This window comes from Rattus norvegicus, chromosome 4 (assembly GCF_036323735.1).
Source record: "Rattus norvegicus strain BN/NHsdMcwi chromosome 4, GRCr8, whole genome shotgun sequence".
NCBI lineage: Eukaryota > Metazoa > Chordata > Mammalia > Rodentia > Muridae > Rattus > Rattus norvegicus.
In genome coordinates, this window is record NC_086022.1 from 10,558,205 (window position 1) to 10,577,900 (window position 19,696).

Below are 19,696 nucleotides of genomic sequence, written 5' to 3' on the forward strand. Positions count from 1 at the left end.
GGGTTCGGTCCCCAGCTCCGAAAAAAAGAAAAGAAAAAAAAAAAAAAAGACTCTAGTTCAGTGGTGCAGTGCTGGCCTCAAAAGCTTGAGGGCTAGGTGGGATTCTCCAAACTACAAAAAAAGAAAAAGGAAAATAAGAAAAAAAAAAAAAACAACATTGTAGAAAAGACCAAGCTGGTGAGGCGGCTCAGCGTGCAAAGGCATGGCCACAGCCTGACAGCCTCGGTCCAGGATGGTAGAGGTAAAGAGCCAACCGCAGCTCATCCCGACCTCCAGGCTCACCATGGCACTCGGCACTCATCCTTTCTCTGCATAGACATATACAGGGATAAGTGGAAATTTAAAATAAATATAAAGGAAACTTTGAACATATTAATTACTTCCAAGTAGACCTGAATTTACCACCAAAACTGCTAGAACAGTGAGTGACAGCCTTGTGTCATGATCACATTGGACAGAAGTGAGAAGAGAAACTAAACCAAACATGTCCTCCCCTGCTCTGCGTTCTAAACATCCAGACAGACATGTCAGAATGTTCACTGTGACCATTGCTTCCTGTCTGTAAACTGAAACATCAGTTGGCCTGATGCAGGAGGGCTTTGGCTGATGGTCCGGTAGTTAGTCTTCTCAAGAAAACGTGGCTTACCAAGTCTTGTTTGAGATTGGATTTGTACATCATTCAAATAGATAGGATTGTAGCCTCATTATTAAATAGGTCATTGACTAAGGGAAAAACATACAAACCCTATCTAAAGTGTTTTCACCCTGGGCCTGGCTGAAGATTATATCCTTGGCCAGATCAGTTACCCTTTTGTGTATTTTTCTTCTTTTATAGCTACCTGGGGTTGAGGCATGTGAAAACTACACCTTCCGGTATGGCCGCAATCCTCTCATGGAACTTCCTCTTGCCGTTAACCCCACAGGCTGTGCCCGTGCGGAACCTAAAATGAGCGCCCATGTGAAGAGGTTTGTGTTAAGGTATCTTACTTCATCTTCACATAGTACAGTCCAGGGCTTCCAGGCACCGTAGTGGGGTTTGTGCTTGATTTGTCTGCTGCTTACAAACCCTGCTGTCTCTGGCTGTGTATGTGCCTGACAACCTCAGAAGATGCTCTGTGTCTCTGCTAGGCAGCTTTCTGTGTCTGTCAGTAAGACTTTTAATTGGCGTAGCGTTCACATTATTCAGAGGTGTCTTCAGTTGTCCTTTTATTGTCCTGTTGGTACATCGTCCTCTGTAGGCCTCACACCTTGAATAGCACCAGCACTTCAAAGTCGTTTCAGAGCACAGTCACTGGAGAGCTGAACGCACCGTACAGTAAGCAGTTTGTCCACTCCAAGTCATCACAGTACCGCAGAATGAAGACTGAATGGAAATCTAATGTGTATCTGGCCCGGTCTCGGATCCAGGTAAGGAATGAAGCAGAGTTAGGTCTCAAGCAGCGGATGCCCAGGAGGAAGAGCTGCCGCACATTGCGGGTAGAGATAGAATCTGCTTGCTTGTTTGTGTGTGTGTGTTTGTTTTTGTGGAACTGTGATTTGAACTTAGCATCTTGTATGTCTTAGCAAGTGCTTTACCACTGAGCTAATCCCAACCCTAGACTCACGCTGTGAGAGCTGTGTTCCACCTTGTCGGCTTTTAACATGAGGACTCGGGCTTGTAGCCGTAGAACTTGGTGCTGGACGTCAAGTAGAAAGTAGGCCTTGTGAATCCACATCTTTATATCTTGTTCGAGGCTGTGGAGAAACAGGTTGCACTGGATTCTGCATGCACTGAGTTTTGAACAGCTCAGGAGAATGCTCACCAGCACACGGGAAAAGTAAATGGAGGCCAGCACTGGAAGGCGGAGTCAGGCAGGTCAGATCAGGGTGCTGTGTCTTCAGCGACACTGGATGGATTCATGTGACATTGCGGATTTGGAAGCTATATCTTTGTAGCACTGGCTTTTTGTGAAACATTGCACATTCCTTGTAGACAGTACCAGGAGTAGGGCTGCCCACTGACAGAGTATCTTAACATTGAATCCGTAGTCTTCGGTTGTGGTCTCATTGTTGATGTGTAACACAGAGTGGAACTGCAAAGCTCCTACTTTGTCAAATTCTGCAGTCCCCAAACTGTGTGCCTATCTGTGCCTAAGCCGATCTCAGTATTCCCAGATCCACCCCGCCACAAAATGCTGTTACTTCTCCTCATCGTTCTCCGAGTTCCAGCCTCTTCCTGGAAACCAGTTTCTATGTTCAGTAGAGAGCTCTTTCAAGTTTATTGCAAGCACTAGTTTTAAGAATCTTCTTGTTCTTAGACACTTTGCAAATGTGCCTAGCATAAGGCTGTCTTTACCACCTTCTCTCTTGCTGAATCCTTTTAGTCTGGAGCACTGTGACCTTTAGGCTAAGCATCAGCTGTCAATAAACAAGCTGATGGCCAATGAGCTGAGGCAGGAAATAGTTGGTGGGATGGCAGGAAGGGAGTGGATTCTGGCAAACAGTGATCGAATAAAAGGAGATGCATGGAGAGATTTGAGTGAGACCCTGGGGGGAAACACCGAGGAAGAAGCGGATTGGGACTGAAGGAGAGGTAACTGTAGACATAGACTAGTTTGAATCGGTTAAGTAAGTTACAACAGCTAGGTGTGCAATGAGCCAAGGCTTGTGGACAAGGCATTTATTTATAAATAGTCTCAGAGACGACATTCCCGGGAGCAGGATTTTTTTTTAAACAACTGACTATATGTGTAAGTCTCAGCAGTGAGTTCTGAGACTGACAGACCCAGCTCTGGAGGGGTTCAGCCAGTACCTTGACCTGATGGGAGCTGCCGCCGCCTTGCTTCCTATCCTACTTCTGATTTTGGTTTCCTTGTTTTGCTCTTCTGAAATGCCTTCTACTTTTTACCTGCTGATCTTTCTTAGACATTTTAACAACCAGCTGTGAGCTCTTCACTCTTGACCATTTTGTTTCACAGCCATTTTTCTCGGTTGTGACCCTCTGTCAGATTCTGTGGACATGTTAATGCCCTGTCTCTGCTGCTTCCAGTTGCTTCTCTCCTCACTTGCATTTTGGATGTTAGACATTGCTCGTTCTGTGCTTGTTCCCACTCTTGACTGTGTCTTCAACTTATACCTCAGTCACTTTTAATTTCCTTGTTACTGCACATTCATGCACACAATGCACACATGCACATACATGCACACAACATGCATGGGTCGGAAGGCAGCAGGTCCAGGAGAGCGCTCTCCTTGCTGAGTCGGTGACTGCCCCCAGGCTGTGGGACTTTCACAGCAAGCACCATCTTCACTCATACTCCGGAGCCATCGTTGAGAGTTCCGGCTTTCTGTCCTGTCCTTTCTCACCATTCCTGTCTCTGCTCACTTCTGCAGTGGCTGTGGTAGTGGTAGTGCTTAGTGCTTATATGTTAGGAACACACGAATGGACACATTTACACATTTACAAGTATCTGCACTCTCTTTTGTCCACTGACACAGAGCTCTCTATGTTAACTGGGTTTCCCTGCACATTCTCAGTTGATTGCACCATTGCACAGTCACTGTGTCTCTCTCACCACAAACACTGTGCCGTCAGTCTCGCATATAAATATTCTTGTGTACTGATAGTTTCAGTTTTCTGGAGTACAATCCAGAAAGTAAAGCTTCTATCTAAAACTATATTTACTTTTTCTTTTAATAACGTATTTTCCCAAATGGCCCTGGTTTCCTCATGCAGTCTGTGACTCTATTCTGGTTTTCTCTTGTGTAGTAAGTGTTCTCACCTTTTTACATTTTGTCAGCTTAGCAGGTATACACTCTCTAAAAGAATATATTCTCGTTGTTATTTGTGCCCTCATGTGAGTACGCTTGCTGTGAGAATGCACGTCCAGAGCCCAAAAGAGGGCACTGGGTCCCTGGAGCTGGAGTTAAAGGCTGTTGTAAGCTGCTATGTGGATGCTGGGAACTGACTGGATTCAGTTCCCCTTGAGCAGAAAGAAGCATTTTAACCACAGACCATCTCTCCAGCCTCTGACACCTCAGCTTCTGACGTCTGGTGTCTTCTCATGCCTGGCCTTTGGACTGGCCTTTCTGAGAATTAAATGTTTTATGACCTTTGTCCGCTTTTCGGTTTGTGCTAGCTTGCAGGGTTAGGCGTTTTCCAGTATGAAACATGCCCACCAGAACTCCAGTATCTTTTTTCTTGCAAAGCTTTTTTTGGCTTGTTTGTTTGTCTGTCTGTCTGTTTGTTTTTATAGACACGCATACAAGTTTATATCATTTCTGTATGCACACTTAGGTTGTACTCTTCTGGTATTTTATCTATAAAAAGACTTTAATTTTTTTACCTTCTTTCCTTGTATAGCCAATAATTGTAATGCTATTTAGCATACAATATACTTTGCTAACCTTAATCTTGCAGCCACTGCTATTACCACACCGTAGGTTCTCAGTTTGGAGTGCTTGCTTATGACCCAGAGGACACTGATGTGAACTTACACTCACTTATGCTGACCCAGATGATACTGATGTTGCACTCACACTCACTTCACACAAGTTCTGGTTTGTTCACTTCAGAGCCACACCTGGAACCACGCAAACTGAAGTCAGTGACATGGCTGGCGTCGTTGACTTGCCAACAGCTCCTTACAATGTGCTCCCGTGAAGAGCCTCTGGCAGACTCCATGAGGACTTGATTGTAGTCCTCTTTTTCTCCATAGTTTCTCCCCTGGTCAGAATTAAAGCACAAACCTAAACTAGGGTGTGAAATGCAGTTATCCGTGAACGTTGTGTTTGTTTACCTTTTAAGTGTGCTATTTCCCCTCAGCTTTGTTCACTGCACCTCTAAGGTAGTACAAGCCTTACCAGGCACCGGTGTAGACAGTGCCAGCTGCCTAATAACGCTTCAGTCTGTCAGCCAGCGCAGGTTTCTTGTCATCCCAGCCTTTCGGGAGGCTGAGGCAGAAGGATCACAAGTTCAGTGAGCTCTTACTCCAAAACATTTAAAAAGAGCTGGGAGTTTTACTCAGCATATGGAAGCCCTGGAATCGATCCCCAACAGCTCACTAGTGGTCGGCATTGGGCTATGGGCCTTTACATTTCTCTACTCACCTCAGAATTTTTTTTATTGGGAAAAACTCCAAAAACTGGATTGTTTCCACCTTTCCTGACACTAGAACAAAGTAATGTTTTCTATTCACTGTATTCTGTTATTTCTAGGAGCCTCATTCGAATCTGAAACACAACTTTGTAGTAGCATAACTCCTTATAGTCCTTCTTCTTGTGGTATTGAATGTTTACTGTATGGGCTTCCTTGGGGCTGACCTCATACAGAAGGCACTAACATACCTGCTCGATGGTAGTAATTCAGCAAGCGTAGTGGACAGTGCAGCCAGCCGGACCACAGCAGCATGTGTAGAGATTGCCTTAATCTGTTTGGTGTTGCTGTGTAGGATGTTGTGAGTTGGCAGCTTGTCAACTACTGTTTGCTTGGCTTGCTGTACTGGTGGCGGGGCTAACTGCTGTTGAGAAGCCTCATGAGGTGAGGTACTTCCTGTGGTCTTTCCAGAGTGAAAGGTGGGGCAGAGAGGAGAGAAGGGCATTCCAAGTTACCTTCCTGGGAGGGCAGTCATTCACAGTCAACCCTCTCACACTGTCATCGCAATCCAGCAGGCCTGAGGACAGTGTAGAAAAGGACACAGGAACAATATAATGGTGCTAAAGTTGGTGCTCTTAGATTTTTTTAACTAAACTTTAAATATGGCTTTTCATAAGACTCCAAGGGCAGTGCATTTTGATGAAGAGGATAAAGGTATGTCAAGTATATTGAAATGTTTTCTTTCTCTTTCCCCTTAGGGACTGGGCCTGTATGCTGCTAGAGACATTGAAAAACACACCATGGTCATCGAGTACATTGGAACGATTATTCGAAATGAAGTTGCAAACCGGAAAGAGAAGCTTTATGAGTCTCAGGTACTCAGAGTCTTCCGTAACTGTCATCTGTCTGCAGTGGGTGTTCCTGGCCCATATGTAACTACAGACTCCTGCCCCTAGTTTACAGATGCCTTATGTGATGGTCACTCTGACACGTCACGAATGCATCGGCTGTGTCTGGTGGGGTCTGCAGGAGTGTGAGCAGGGCTTCCAGCACAGCCTGAGTGTGAGAGGAGGGAGGTTCAGATCACACTGACGACTACTGCCTTCTCTTTAGAACCGAGGTGTGTACATGTTCCGCATGGACAATGACCACGTGATTGATGCCACACTCACAGGAGGGCCTGCAAGGTGAGGCAGGAGGACCATGGCGCACAGGGCTTTGCCAGCGCAGGAGTGTTCTCACTGTGGCTGGGCAGTGGGGCTTTGTTCTTGCTTTGTTAACATCCATAGAAAGCGTCTTAGTCTCCACTGTGGGGAGGCGCTTCACTGTGTTGACAGAGTTTTCTGCTGTGTCTTGCAGGTACATCAACCACTCCTGTGCCCCTAACTGTGTGGCTGAAGTTGTGACCTTTGAGAGAGGACACAAGATTATCATCAGCTCCAACAGGAGGATCCAGAAAGGAGAAGAGGTAAGTGGTGGAAGGGCTCGCTGCTGTTGGACAAGGGTGTAACAGTCCCTGGCCCTGCAGCTTCCGTCACATCACTCTTAGAGACTTATCCTCCGCTTTGCCATTGGTTAATGTTTCAAGTATTCAGATGCCAGCTTCTTCCTTGTGGTAGTCCATGAAACTGTGAAACCCAGTGTAAAGAACCACGTGGCTTAGGATCCTCCTTTCTTTGTCCCTTAGTCTGGACAGTCTGACGAGCCCCTTTCAAGATGGTGCCTGCCACTGTTCTCTGGCAATCACAGGGATGTGATATATTAATGCAAGGACTATAGGCAGAAGTTTTGGAAGCCATATGTTCCTGCCTGCTCACGTGCACACTTAGAAAATTTCACATCATGTATATTATGTGCGTGTTTTTCTCTTTAAACTGTTCCGTGTAGGATGAGAGGACGCTGGTCTAGCTCTCCCTGTGATTATATTCCTTCATTGTCCTATTTACATGTCCCCGCTCCGCCTTTCCTGCATGGCATCAGCACCTTGGATTTAGTGCTCTGCAGTTAGTGTCCAGTGCAAAGCTCTTGGGAGGACTGTGGTGTCAGGAGGCCTGGGTGTGTTCACTGTGATGAAGCCCCAGTCTCCTGTAGGCAGAGTGTGAGGTCACATCTATTTACTTGCTCTCTGTAGCACTTGCCTTTAAAATTAGGGACATACTTCTGTGACTGGGTTAAGGATCACTGCTCCGGGACAGCCCCTGCAGAGCAGCCTAGTAACTGTCCTGTGTGTGGCATCTTGTACACATCCTCTGGTGTTGCCACCATTACTCAGCAAAACCTGGCAGAAGGCACTGCCTTCCTTTCCCAGTGCGGCTGCTCCACAACAGGCACCATCTGTTCCTTCCTGTGCAGTCTTCCAGGTCGTGGCTGATGTTTGAGTTAGGAAAGACCCAAGAGACTTACTGTTCCCCTCCCTTGGCTTCATGGGCTCTAGCTGTAACACTTACGTGGTGGGAGTCAAGCTGATTGGTTGGCTGGAATTTGAGAAAGAATTCTACAGCCTTTGAATGTTGATCCAAAACAGCTTTTTCTCTAAGGGAAACACGAGCTTACCCCGAGCCAAGGATGAGTGGCCACAGTTGAGGCGCAGATTCAGAATGCCCTGAGCTGGATCCATCGTGCTCCACTGTGGAAAGGATGGGGTGACTTTTGCCATCACAGGACCCAAGAATGTTCTTGGTCTGTGCACTTATTGGCGAGGCATGAGATGTCAGTAGGTTTTAGATGCTGACTAAAGATAGGTTTGGGATTGGTGGAGGTAAACATTAATGTGGTAAACTGTTACAGTCACAAAGGTCTTAGGCCAGGTACAGAGGTTGGTCATAAAAGCAATGATGGGGATTTGGACACAGCCCCAGTCATTTTATGGTACATTTGCGGTGTTACACCTCTCCATGGTGACAAATTCTAGTTAGCTATAGCACCTTTGAGTAGAGGCAGCTTCTTCAGAGGCTTCTGTCTGGTGAGGAAAAGAAAGAGAAGGGGAGAGCCATGATGTTGGCAGGGTCCAGTTCACCTCTGTCCAAACCAGGGAGCCATCTATGGTTTGAAGGGAGTATTGGTCCTCATCTCACCCAAAGTGGTGGAGAGAACACTGAGAAGTCAGAAACTCAGCACATCCAGGTCACCTTCCCACAAAACTACTTCCTGTTAAAGTCTGTATCTCTAGTTCCACTTCCTCTGGGGATACCCCACCTCCCCAAGGTTCCATGGGACCAAACAAAGCCCATCTTGCTTTGGCTTGTATGGGTTAGCTTACTGGGTCTGAACTGCTAGAGGTGGAGCGGGCACTTCCCTGCCTCACAGCGTGTCTTTGCCATGGCAGCTCTGCTATGACTACAAGTTTGACTTTGAAGATGACCAGCACAAGATCCCATGTCACTGTGGAGCGGTGAACTGCCGGAAGTGGATGAACTGAATGCATTCCTTGCTATCTCACCGGGTGGCTCGTCCCTAGGAAGAGGCGACTCAACACTTCATTGGATTTTGCAGACAGAAAGATATTTTTGTTTTCTGACTTTTTGAAAAACAGCTTCTGGAGCTCTGCTTCCCCAGCCCTTGTCTGAAGGAAGCGCAGAGGAGCCGGCGAGGCTGCCCCACTGTGCGCTGGGGTCAGCAGACTCACAGAATGGTCCAGCACTTTTTTTTCTTTTTTCCCTTTCCCTTTTTCTTTCCTTCCTTTTGTTTCCTTGTGGGTGGGTTTTGTTTTGTTTTGTTTTGTTAGTCTCACTAAGGAGAAACTTATACTGGGGCAAAGAGCCGGTGGCTGCCCTGCCCCAGGGTGGGGGCCTTCCTATGAATGTAAGACTGAAATCACCAGCGAAGGGGGCTGTCCAGAGTGCTGGCCACGCCTTACTGACAGGGGCAGGCCCTCAGTTTAACTAAAAGTGGACACCACTGATCAAGGAATGTACTGAGAAGACTTCCTTAGGGATAGAGCTAAGGGATAATAACTTGCACTAAATACATTTGAATACTTGATTCCATGAGTCAGTTTATTGTAGTTTTTGATTTCTGTAAAATAAGAGAAACTTTTTGTATTTATTATTGAATAAGTGAATGAAGCTATTTTTAAATAAAAGTTAGAAGAAAGCCAAGCTGCTGCTGTTACCTGCAGAACTAACAAACCCTGTTACTTTGTACAAATATGTAAATATTTTGAGAAAAACAGTATAAAAATAGTTATTGACCAAATGCTACCAGGCGCTGCAGCAGCTCGGGTGCTTATAACCGTGGTAGGGATGTTACAATATAATTTTGTGTTCTTAAATATGCCATTATAATTATGTAATAACCAAAATTGTGCCCCAGTACGCCTGGGCTTTTTGGACACTGTCTCTTAGTGCTTGTTTTCTACACCTAACTAACTTCTGACAGCAGGGCGTGTGCTACAGCTCCAGCTTTTATGGCTGCTGGCCATTCAGACTAACGTTTCATACTATATTGTTTCATACTATATTGTTTATAGCTGTTGATGATCAGACTAATGCTCCATTTATATTGTTGCATCCCTACTTCTTCAGTCAGGTTTTTTGTGCTTACAAATTTGTGATAACTGTGAATAACGGCTTAAACACAAACCCAAATGGAGGCTGAATTTTTTCTTCAGCAAAAGTAGTTTTGATTAGAAATTTGTTTCCAACCTCACAGAATCATGTAAACATAGAGTCATGTAGCAGGGACCTAACCAACTCCTTAGCCTTCTATTTAACATAAAAATTTGAAAAATAAAAAAAAGAGAGATGGAGAGAGTGAGATGTGATTACGCTCCAGCTGCAGGACTCTGGCAATGGGGTTTTTCGAAGATGTAATTTTAAAATGTGTTTGTATGAACTTGTTTGTTTACATTTCTTTAATAAAAAACACACTGTTTTGTGTTTGCTTGTAGAAACTTAATCAGCATTTGAACCAGGTTAGCTTTTTATTTTGTACTTAAAATTCTGGTACTGACACTTCACAGGCTAAGTATAAAATGGAGTTTGTGTGCACAATTCGAGTGGACTGTGAGCTTCGGGTACACATCAGTGGCTCAGCTCTCAGCTTGTAATGTATATGGCATGATGTATTTTTATCTTACAGAATAAATCAATTGTATATATTTTTCTCTTGATAAATAGCTGTATGAAATTTGTTTCTTGAATATTTTTCTTCTCTTGTACAATACTCTGACATCCTACCAGTATTTGTCCTGCCGAGTTTTGTTGTTTTCTGTTCTGTAAAATAGTATCTAATGTTGGCAAAAATTGAATTTTTTGAAGTATACAGAGTGTTATGGGTTTTGGAATTTGTGGACACAGATTTAGAAGATCACCATTTACAAATAAAGTATTTTACATCTATGGAACGTGCGCTGTGCTCTCTGTGCGCTGTGGTCATGCCCGGGGTTTGGCCCTGCCTGGTCCGTCAGAATTGCTAGAGTTTGGATGTAGATCCAGCCGTGCTCCCTGGCTGTGGGCTCCCTTCCCTCAGTCAAATATGGAGGAGAACTTGTGCTAGGGATGCAACACAGCAGAACGAAGGTCATTCTTGCGCATTTGCTTGTGTCTGTTTACTGGTGTGTCTGAGGTGACGTCTCCCTGTGCTGCCCAAGCATAAGTGGCCGCCTCCCCTTCATCTGTCTGCGAGGAGCCAGGACAACGGCTGTGCGGCTGCGCCACCTAGACCGCTTTCGGCTTTGTTTCATTTCCCTCCCTCGAGCCGCTTCCAGTTCTCCTCTGTGGTAGAGGTCTGTCAGACTGAAGAACACAACTGCTAAGAGGCAGGCATTGTGCACACAGCTCGAATCCTGTGAAGCTAGTGTGAGTGTGAGGCTATCCTGGGCTACATAAACGTAAACAAGACCATCTCTCAGGAGTGAAGGAGGAAGCTCTTAAGAATCAAAGTTCCTTTAATCCCAGCACTTGGGAGGTAGAGGCAGGTGGAGCTCTCAGTTCAAGGCCAGCCCTGATTTACAGAGTAAGTTCCAGGACAGCCAACAGCTACACAGAAGGATCCCCAGAAGCCCCTTAATCTGGTGGGTTTCAGGGCTGCCTGATGCTATATGTCCTTTCTGCCTCCAAACACACGTTCACCGTCAGATGCTGAGGGAAGAAAATGCCTTTGTTTTAGCACAGCAATGCTGGCTCCTCACTGCCTATCAAGGCCAGAAAGGGAAAGGAAGTCTTCCCCATTACACTAATCACTTAAACACTGTCCCAGGGGTAGTGAGGGCATGGGAGAGGATGTGTCCAGGAGACTGCAGAAGACTGTACAGTGCCAGCATCTGTCCACTGGGCAGCATTGGTGTCCTCCATAGCCCACCCGAGTTCCAGCTTTGACCCCCACAGTGACTCCTAAGTGTGAAAACAGGAGCAGACTAAGACTGCAGCTCCATGCTGGCCCAGGCTGGTCCACAGCATCAGCTCCACTTGGTACCTTGTACTGGGTGCAAAGGTACTAGGGCACAATGGGCCCAGCATCTGTCTCTACTGAAAACATCGTTAGTTTGTTTTACTTTGGTTCACTCTAAGTTCCTTATACTGAGTGAGTGCTGGCCACTGTTCCTTTAAATGTGTCTCTAACCTGTGCTTTCCTGGGATGGACCTCCCCCTCTCTGACAGACTAAAAGTTTTTGCTGCATACTGAGGACATCAACAGATGCTGTACTGGCTGGTTCTGTGTGTCAGCTTGACACAGCTGGAGTTATCAGTGAAAGGAGCCTCCCCTGAGGAAATGCCTCCATGAGACCCAGCTGTAAGGCATTTTCTCAACTAGTGATCAAGGGGGGGAGGACCCAGCCCATTGTGGGTAGTGCCGTCCCAGGGCTGGTGGTCCTGGGTTCTGTAAGAGAGCAAGCTGAGCAAGCCAGGGGAGGCAGGCCAGTAAGAAACATCCCTCCATGGCCTCTGCATCAGCTCCTGCTTCCTGCCCTGCTTGAGGTCCAGTCCTGACTTCCTTTGGTGATGAGCAGCAATGTGAATGTGTAAGCTGAATAGACCCTTTCCTCCTCAACTTGCTTCTTGGTCATGATGTTTGTGCAGGAATAGAAACCCTGACTAAGACACCGGCTAAGGGCCTTGGTGACAAGACAGGGTTCCATGTGGCTCTTCCTGTCTGTCTGTCTGTCTTCATTCTCCAGGCAGCTCTCCATAGTTTGGTTGAGCTATCCTATCCAGCCAATCTGTTCTTGCCACTTTCTTCCACTTTGGATAATGAATAAAGGCTGCTGTGGACAGCAGCCCTCTGCGTGGACAGTCTCTGAGCCCCTTGACTGACCAGCAAGGAATAGTGTGGGTTTTAGGACCTGCCCACCTCTCCAGGGCTCTGCTCTGCCCTGCCCCCACTCAGCAGCATCTGTGGGCTGCTCACCACTCTGATGCTATGTCGGCCGCCTTTTTCATTTAGTCTTCTACTCATGAGTGGGAGTATATCGGTTTCAAACTATCTAGAGGTTTTATGCTACCTTGGTTGTTTTTTGCTACCTTGGTTTGTAGTTTACCTGACACAGACATACCTGAGAAGAACGTGTGTGCTGGTGTTGAGTGGAGTGTTTCCCAACCAGGTCAACTGTGCGATACTGCGTACTATCAAGGTGTCAGTACGCCTGCTGCCTATCGGGCTTTAAAGGGTGTGCAGAGACGCCTCACTTTAATTGTAGACGCTTGTGCCTGCTGATGTTGCTAGTTCTGGCAGCATGTGTTTGGAAGTTGTTAGCTAGAGAAATGTTTAGGATTATTTCTGTCTGTCTCTGGTAGCACTCACTCCCTGCTGAAATCCACTCTCCACATGAAACGCAGCTCCACACTGCACCAGTGTAGCGCCTGCCCACCTTCCTTTTCAGGTGGAGCCTCCTACAGGAGCTGCAGCTGCTCGTGCAATGCTATCCAGTGTAGTCTTCTAAAGGAACCCACCCTTTACTCAGTAATGTGACAGATACTCAGTGTACTCACTGCTCTTGCTGGGTCTACAACAGGGCGATTTTTCTCCTAAGATCCTTCCACTTAGCAGTTTTAAAAGAGTTTCTCAGGCAAACTGATTTATCCAATTTCACTCAGGTCAAGCTAAGGAGCTGCGGCTTCCTGAAGTTTAACTGCAACTGCTAAAGTCTTGCCGTCGGCTGAATCCTGAAGTATCTCCTGCTATACTCGCAAGTCATCCAGACCACAGGCTAGCCCCAAAGCAAGACAGAGGATGGACGAGGCAAACATCCTTGTTAAATGATCAAAGAGATCCTTTATTTAATGTAGACAGCCTAGTAAGTCATCAAAATAATTTATAATAGTTAGATGCCTCTTAAATATACATGTTATCTTCTGAAGCTAAAAGTAATATGCACTCAACCAGTTTTTAAAATCTATTTGGAACATTAAACATGATAAAAGTAGAAAAAAAATCTCTTATGAAGTCCTCTACGAAAGGAAATTGTGACAAGTTCCTGTTAAGACAGAAACCATTCCATCTCCAAGGGAGAACAAGAGAAACATGAATATGAACAGAAACACCTACTTCCTGGGTTTATCCTAGGTAGACCAACTCTTTACAGTTATTTTCTGTCTTCCCTGGATAAATAAGAATCCCTTAACAGCAGCCCGGAAATTAACCAATTCCAGTGAAGACCCTGAGATGGCTGCCCTGCAGCAGGTTCTTGCCTTTTGCAGTCAACAACATCTTTTACAAAGCACCTTGACTTATGGCAGGCGTGACAAAACCAGGTGAATTAGTTGCCCCCAGCCAGGGCCCGCCCACCTTTAGCCTTCTAGGCGCCACTGTTGGGAAGAGGAGCCATCACAGATCGCCATGCCGACGTAGCCCTTCTGATCCATCTGGTCCACAACTCTCAGGCACTGCCCAACCGACACTTGGTACAGCCGATTGTTCTTCTGAAAAGGCAAGAGGAAGCCTTACTTTTCTGTAAAACAAACATCCTTGCAGCATGCAGGGACAACGCAGACACATCAGGACTCCTCACCCCAAAGGTCCACTGCTGCGACCCTCCTGACCCGTGGCACTTCATGAGTCGAGGAGGGTCTGACGAGCGGGTTTCTGACATGTCGAGGCAAAGGAGGTTGTTTAAGATCAATTCATGCTCTTCGTTGTAAATCCAGACCTAGTAACGAAAGCAGAAATGTGATTTTATAAAACACACTGCTTTAGGGACTGGAGTGAAGGTCTGCACAGATGAGGCTTCGGTGCGGTCCATGTCGTCTCCACAAGCAGACACTGGTCCAGCACCACCTCAACCATCTGAAACAGTCAAACTGGGAGGTGAGGGAGGCCTTCTGTCTCCTGGTCACTGGGGAGTGCCCTCCTCCCTTTCTCTCTTGAACAGGCATTTGCTCCCACCACGATTGCCCTCTTTGCTGTGGCCTCCATCGTGACATCACATGAATAAACGTCAACCATGATCAGAGCCCAAAACAAAGCTGCCGGCTCCTCTTAGCTCTTCTCAGCACACAGTATTACCCCAAAGGTAGCCAGGCCGTGGCACTGACTTCCCTGAGGTGAAGTGGTCACATCATGGTATACTGTTTCCCGTCTTAGTTCACAAACCTGTAAAGCCATAAGGATGCGACAGACTGCCCCAGCCCAGCCCTTCTGCAGAGCACCACACCCTAAGGTCAGGTAGCAGGGTCTGTAGATGCCGGATTTCACCTGGCTCACCCTGAAGCAGGGTTAACCTGGGGTGTAAATGCAGATGACCTTGGTTTCAGGCTCCAGCCTCAAACAGGGTTAAATATTTTTGGTGAGACGCTCTCCAGCAGGTGCTAGAACATCCAGTCTTCTTCAGGCCCTGCACTGGCCACTTGAAACCAGTTCAACCAAAGAACTGCGCTGTTTATTATGCTTTGGTTATTAAGGAGCTACAGTATCCATGGGTGCAACAAAGTACACTTAAAACCTGTGAGATGGCTCAGTGGGGAAGGTGCCTGCTGCCAAGCCCGAGGACCTCAGTTCCAATCCTGTCCTCAGAAGATCCCAAAACTGACTGCTGCGATTTGTCCTCTGACCTCCATGTATGTACATGCATGTACTAGTTCTTCGTAAGCAATATATTCTAGAAATGTCCAGGTATACATTCTATTTATCAAAAGGCTAAGTGTTGTTTTCTATTCCTGTGATCCCAATGCTAATCCTAAACTGGACCGGCTGTCACAGGCCAGTCCTGACAGAGCCTCCAGTCTAAATCGCTATTAAGTTATTCTGTCAGCCGAACAGTAACAAACCCAAAATAAACTATCTGCTTACATTTTAATACTAAAAAGACAAACTAACTGAAATTAAGTGGATGAAATGAGCCAAAATTCTGTTGTGCCGTCCCCTAAAGAGTCAAAAAACTGGCCAGGAAAATCTGGTTCCTCTCTGGAGGACATTAAGGTTTGAGGAGGAGCAGCACTCCCCACACCATAGTAAAAACACAACAGTCAGAACAGCTGAGAAGCAATGACCAAAGGAGAGAAGACAAAGCAGTCATTGTCAATGCTACGAAAGTTCATTCGCAACCTAAAACTTCAGGAAAGTGCTTCCTTCCCCTGGGTGACTGCACTGGGACATGTAACCCACCTGAGTTGGGTCTCCGTAGTCACAGGCCTTAAGCAGCACCAGGCCTCCTTTCTGGCTGGAGCGGCCCTGGGCCACCAGGCATTTGTTGGTCTGCAAGTGGTAGAGCTGCAAAAGAAGACCGAGCTCTTGAGGCTCTCATGCGGACTCTGGTGCTTGGGGGAGTGTGCAGAGTGGGAGGGAAGTGCTGTCCAAAGTCCCAAGAAAGCACCCACAACCCAAGATGAAGATGACAAAATAAAACCGGGCATGGTGACTTGGGCCTGTCATTCAAGCAGTCATGAAGCTGAGGCAGATCATGAATATGCAGAGAGCCTGGCTACACAACAAAACCCTATATATATGCTGATCTGGAAAGATCTATACTGGAAGGGATAACAACTGTATGGGCTCAAAATATCTGCCTTTACTTAAGAACACCCAGTAAACACCTAGATCATTGTCTAAGGCTTTATAGACAAGGAGAAAAGTACTAGACTCAATTCTCCTGAAATATAAAAGTTGAGAGATATGCCCTGAGGAAGTTAAAGAGGAGGATAATTACAGCAGTTTTCTGCCTGTGTGTGTAGTGTCTGTACAGATGTGGGTGGGCATACTTTTGAGTGTGCATGCTTGCACAAGACTTCCCCCTTGTTCACTGAGGTGCAGGATCTCCCAGACCCAGAGCTCTGAAATTACAAGTGGGCCACCACGCCTCCCAGTGTCTACGTGGATTCTAAGGATCCAAACCTCAGATCCCCACACTGAGCTGCAAAGTGCTTCATCAACTGAGCCATCTCCCCAGCCCCCAAAGGCCAGTGTTAGGAATTACTTAGAACAATGTAACTTCAGGGCAGACCCCTAAGGCCTATGTGCCTGAAAAGGGTCCAGTGTGCCTTCTGCTAACCTCAGGAGTACCAGGGTGTGGGGTGAAATCGTACACCCATTAACTGTCACCTTCACTCTGTCTGAGGCTGGTTCTCAGAGCTGAATCTCAACAGGAGCAGCTGCTGCAGTCCTGTTTATCTCTGTGAGGGTCCTTTCAGGTTTCATACCGCCTGTGTCCATGTTTGCATCTGCTCTTGGAAGGTGACATAACCTACAAAAGGTCCCAGTCCCTCCAAGGCAGTAAGTATAGGTAAGTAAGGGTCCTGAGCAGCAAACACATTTAAGATTTCTAAGCTTCTCTACCCGAGTAGAGGGAAGTCCCCAAAAGAAAACAGTTAGATTTCTATCATCACAGCACCTCAAACTTCCTGCTCCACCCGTCCCAGTGAGCCCTCAGGACTGCCACCTCACCCTTCCACGCAGCAGGACTCTGGGGCGCTTCGGTCCTCTGTTGATGAACACGGGCTGCTGCAGTCTGGCCTTCGGACCAGACACCTGCATCTCAGGGTAAACATTATCCAAATACCACTTGAACGACTGACAGCCCAGTTTCTTCCTCAATTCAACACGCTCGCTGATATTCCCAAAGCTTTTGGTCTTCAAATCAGGTCTTAAGGAAAAATACTGCTCCTAAGTTTAAAAAAAGACATTTGCTGGAATACATTCTGTGAGGAAAACAGTTCTAAGTTTTCTTAATGTCAAAAAATATCAATGGGACTGTCCACATGCCTGTGACTAACGAACATGAGCTCAGTATACTCCATTTCACAGAGACAAACGAGAGAACGCCTAAGTCAGCAGACCATGTGTCAGATGAAAGACTCTCAAACTCTAGCTTCTAATCCTCTAACCTAACATGTGCTGATCCAGGACTCTTAGCTAGGGTTACTGACCTTGTTAACTAAAACTGAGCCAGGCATGGTGACACACACCTTTAATCTCAGCACTAGAGAGGCAAAGGTAGGCAGATCTCTGAGTTCAAAATTAGCCGAGGCTCCTTAGGGAGCTGCAATTCAGTCTAGCTCTCAAAAACATCACCACCAACAAAAGCAAACAACAAAAACACTCAACCTAGTTTTAATGTTTTTTTTTTCCAGAGCTGGGGACCGAACCCAGGGCCTTCTACCACTGAGCTAAATCCCCAACCCCAGTTTTAATGTTTTTAATTGACAGAAACAATGAGTTTCAATACAATACAGAAACTGTTACCCTGCTGCTGAGGCTGTTTTTTGTGGTGGTAAGGATGCGTGCCTTGAGCAGTGGGTACAATCCCATGGTCCATTCTCTCCACCCTCAGGTAGGACTCAGGACTTAGACAGCAAGGCACTTTATTCACTGAGCCATCTCGCTGTTTAAAATACAACCTCGTGCAAAAATGTAGTTGAAACAGAAGGAATATTTTTAAATTCCTATTACAAGTAATTGCAGTTATTCTTGTATTAAATATGGAGTAGCTAACAGTATTTGTAGTTTTGAGACGGTGCAAAAAACATGCTATGCAGCTCAGGCTGGCCTCAGCCTCCGCAGTCTGGGACCGCACTACAGGGCAGTGTGCCTGGCTCACAACTCAGCGACTCTGCCATGTTAGTCGCCATGACAGAGAAGACACAGCAGTGAGGTGCATGTCTGGCTGTGTGTCCTCTCTGAATGATCTTTTTACACACCTAAGACTTTCAAAACATGTACTAGTTATTTGAAAAGCAACTGTCTATGGCTATGCAATTCTTCTCAATACTGAGACACTTCCCCATGGTGGCCCACTTACAAGCGTCTAGTGGTTTTTGTTTTTAAAGCAGGGTCTCACTGTGTATCCCTGCTGACCTAGAACGCACTCTGCAGACGAGGCTGACCTTACATCATCTGTCCCTGCTGGCATTGGAGGTGTGTGCTACCAAGTACTGATACTTCCTTTTCTTATTTTTCTTGGATATTTTATGTATTTACATTTCAAATATTATCCCCTTTCCCCCTCTTCCATACCCCTTACCTCCCCGCTCCCCCTGCTTCCCACTCCCTCCTACCCACTCCCACCTCAACACCCTGACACTCTCCTACATTGGGAAAGGAGCCTTCACAGGACCTCCCGTGGTGCTGAGTAACATGTGGCTGAGCCAAGGACCCCTCCATGTGCACTCATTGGTTGGTGGTTTAGTCCTTGGGAGTTCTGGTGGTATCTGGTTGGTTGATCTTCCTATGGTTGCAAATCCCTTCAAGCTCCTTTGGTCCTTTCTCTTAACTCCTCCATTGGGGTCCCCATGCTCAGTCCAATGGTTAGCTGCCAGCATCCTCATCTGTATCATTAGGGCTCTGGCAGAGCTTCTCAGGAGACATCCATAGCAGGCTGTCAGCAAGTACTTCTTGGCAATAGTGACTGGGTTTGGCAACTGTGTATGGGATAGATCCCTAGGTGGAGCAGTCTCTGGATGGCCTTTCCTTCAATTTCCTTTGACAAGTATGAAGTGTCCTTCCTTGTCTTTTTTGATAACTTTTGGTTGAAAGTCAATTTTATTTGCTATTAGAATGGCTACTCCAGCTTGTTTCTTGAGACCATTTGCTTGGAAATTTTTTTTCCCAGACTTTTACTCTCAGGTAGGGTCTGCCTACGTCACTGAGGTGTGTTTCCTGTATGCAGCAAAATGTTGGGTCCTCTTTACGTATCCAGTCTGTTACTCTGTCTTTTTATTGAGGAATTGAGTCCATTGATGATAAGAGATACTAAGGAATAGTGATTGTTGTTTCCTGTTATTTTTGTTAAGAGGTGGAATTCTGTTTGTGTGACTATCTTCTTTTGGGTTTGTTGCAAAAAGATTACTTTCTTGCTTTTTCTAGGGTGTAGTTTCCCTCCTTGTGTTGGAGTTTTCCATCTATTATCCTTTGCAGGGCTGGATTTGTGGAAAGATATTGTGTAATTTGGTTTTGTCATAGAATATCTTGGTTTCTCCCTCTATGTTAATTGAGAGTTTTGCTGGATACAGTAACCTGGGCTGGCAGTTGTGTTCTCTTAGGGTCTGTATGTCATCTGCCCAGGATCTTTCTAACTGTTGAGAAGTCTGGTGTAATTCTGATAGGTCTGCCTTTATATGTTACTTGAACTTTTTCCCTTACTGCTTTTAATATTCTTTCTTCGTTTTGTGCATTTGGTGTTTTGACTATTATGACAGGAGGACTTTCTTTTCTGGTCTAATCTATTTGGAGTTCTGTAGGCTTCTTGTATGTTTA

At 46.0% G+C, this 19,696-nt stretch overlaps 2 protein-coding genes across 33 annotated transcripts in view; one reads left to right on the top strand and one right to left on the bottom strand.

Annotated features, from left to right (window-relative positions):
- Positions 1 to 19,696, top strand: part of Kmt2c (lysine methyltransferase 2C) — a 402,268-nt gene that overhangs the window by 204,507 nt on the left and 178,065 nt on the right. For 22 of the 29 annotated variants that reach the window (XM_039108963.2, XM_063286806.1, XM_039108964.2 and 19 more), the window contains 6 exons: positions 836 to 978; positions 1,239 to 1,407; positions 5,833 to 5,949; positions 6,188 to 6,261; positions 6,434 to 6,542; positions 8,400 to 10,413. The exons of 1 other annotated variant lie outside the window; for it this stretch is intronic. In XM_039108963.2, the coding sequence (XP_038964891.1) occupies positions 836 to 978; positions 1,239 to 1,407; positions 5,833 to 5,949; positions 6,188 to 6,261; positions 6,434 to 6,542; positions 8,400 to 8,492 (705 nt within the window). In that variant the 3' untranslated portion in view covers positions 8,493 to 10,413. Of the gene's footprint in view, positions 1 to 835; positions 979 to 1,238; positions 1,408 to 5,832; positions 5,950 to 6,187; positions 6,262 to 6,433; positions 6,543 to 8,399; positions 10,414 to 19,696 lie in introns of those variants that run through there. 6 more of the 29 variants (XM_039108969.2, XM_063286803.1, XM_063286798.1 and 3 more) reach the window with 1 other exon arrangement.
- Positions 13,260 to 19,696, bottom strand: part of Galnt11 (polypeptide N-acetylgalactosaminyltransferase 11) — a 33,511-nt gene continuing 27,074 nt past the window's right edge. For 3 of the 4 annotated variants that reach the window (NM_199393.2, NM_001271319.1, XM_006235923.5), the window contains 4 exons: positions 16,889 to 17,107; positions 15,614 to 15,718; positions 14,022 to 14,159; positions 13,260 to 13,932 (listed from right to left, as the gene is read on the bottom strand). In NM_199393.2, the coding sequence (NP_955425.2) occupies positions 13,801 to 13,932; positions 14,022 to 14,159; positions 15,614 to 15,718; positions 16,889 to 17,107 (594 nt within the window). In that variant the 3' untranslated portion in view covers positions 13,260 to 13,800. Of the gene's footprint in view, positions 13,933 to 14,021; positions 14,160 to 15,613; positions 15,719 to 16,888; positions 17,108 to 19,696 lie in introns of those variants that run through there. The other variant, XM_063285940.1, reaches the window with a different exon arrangement.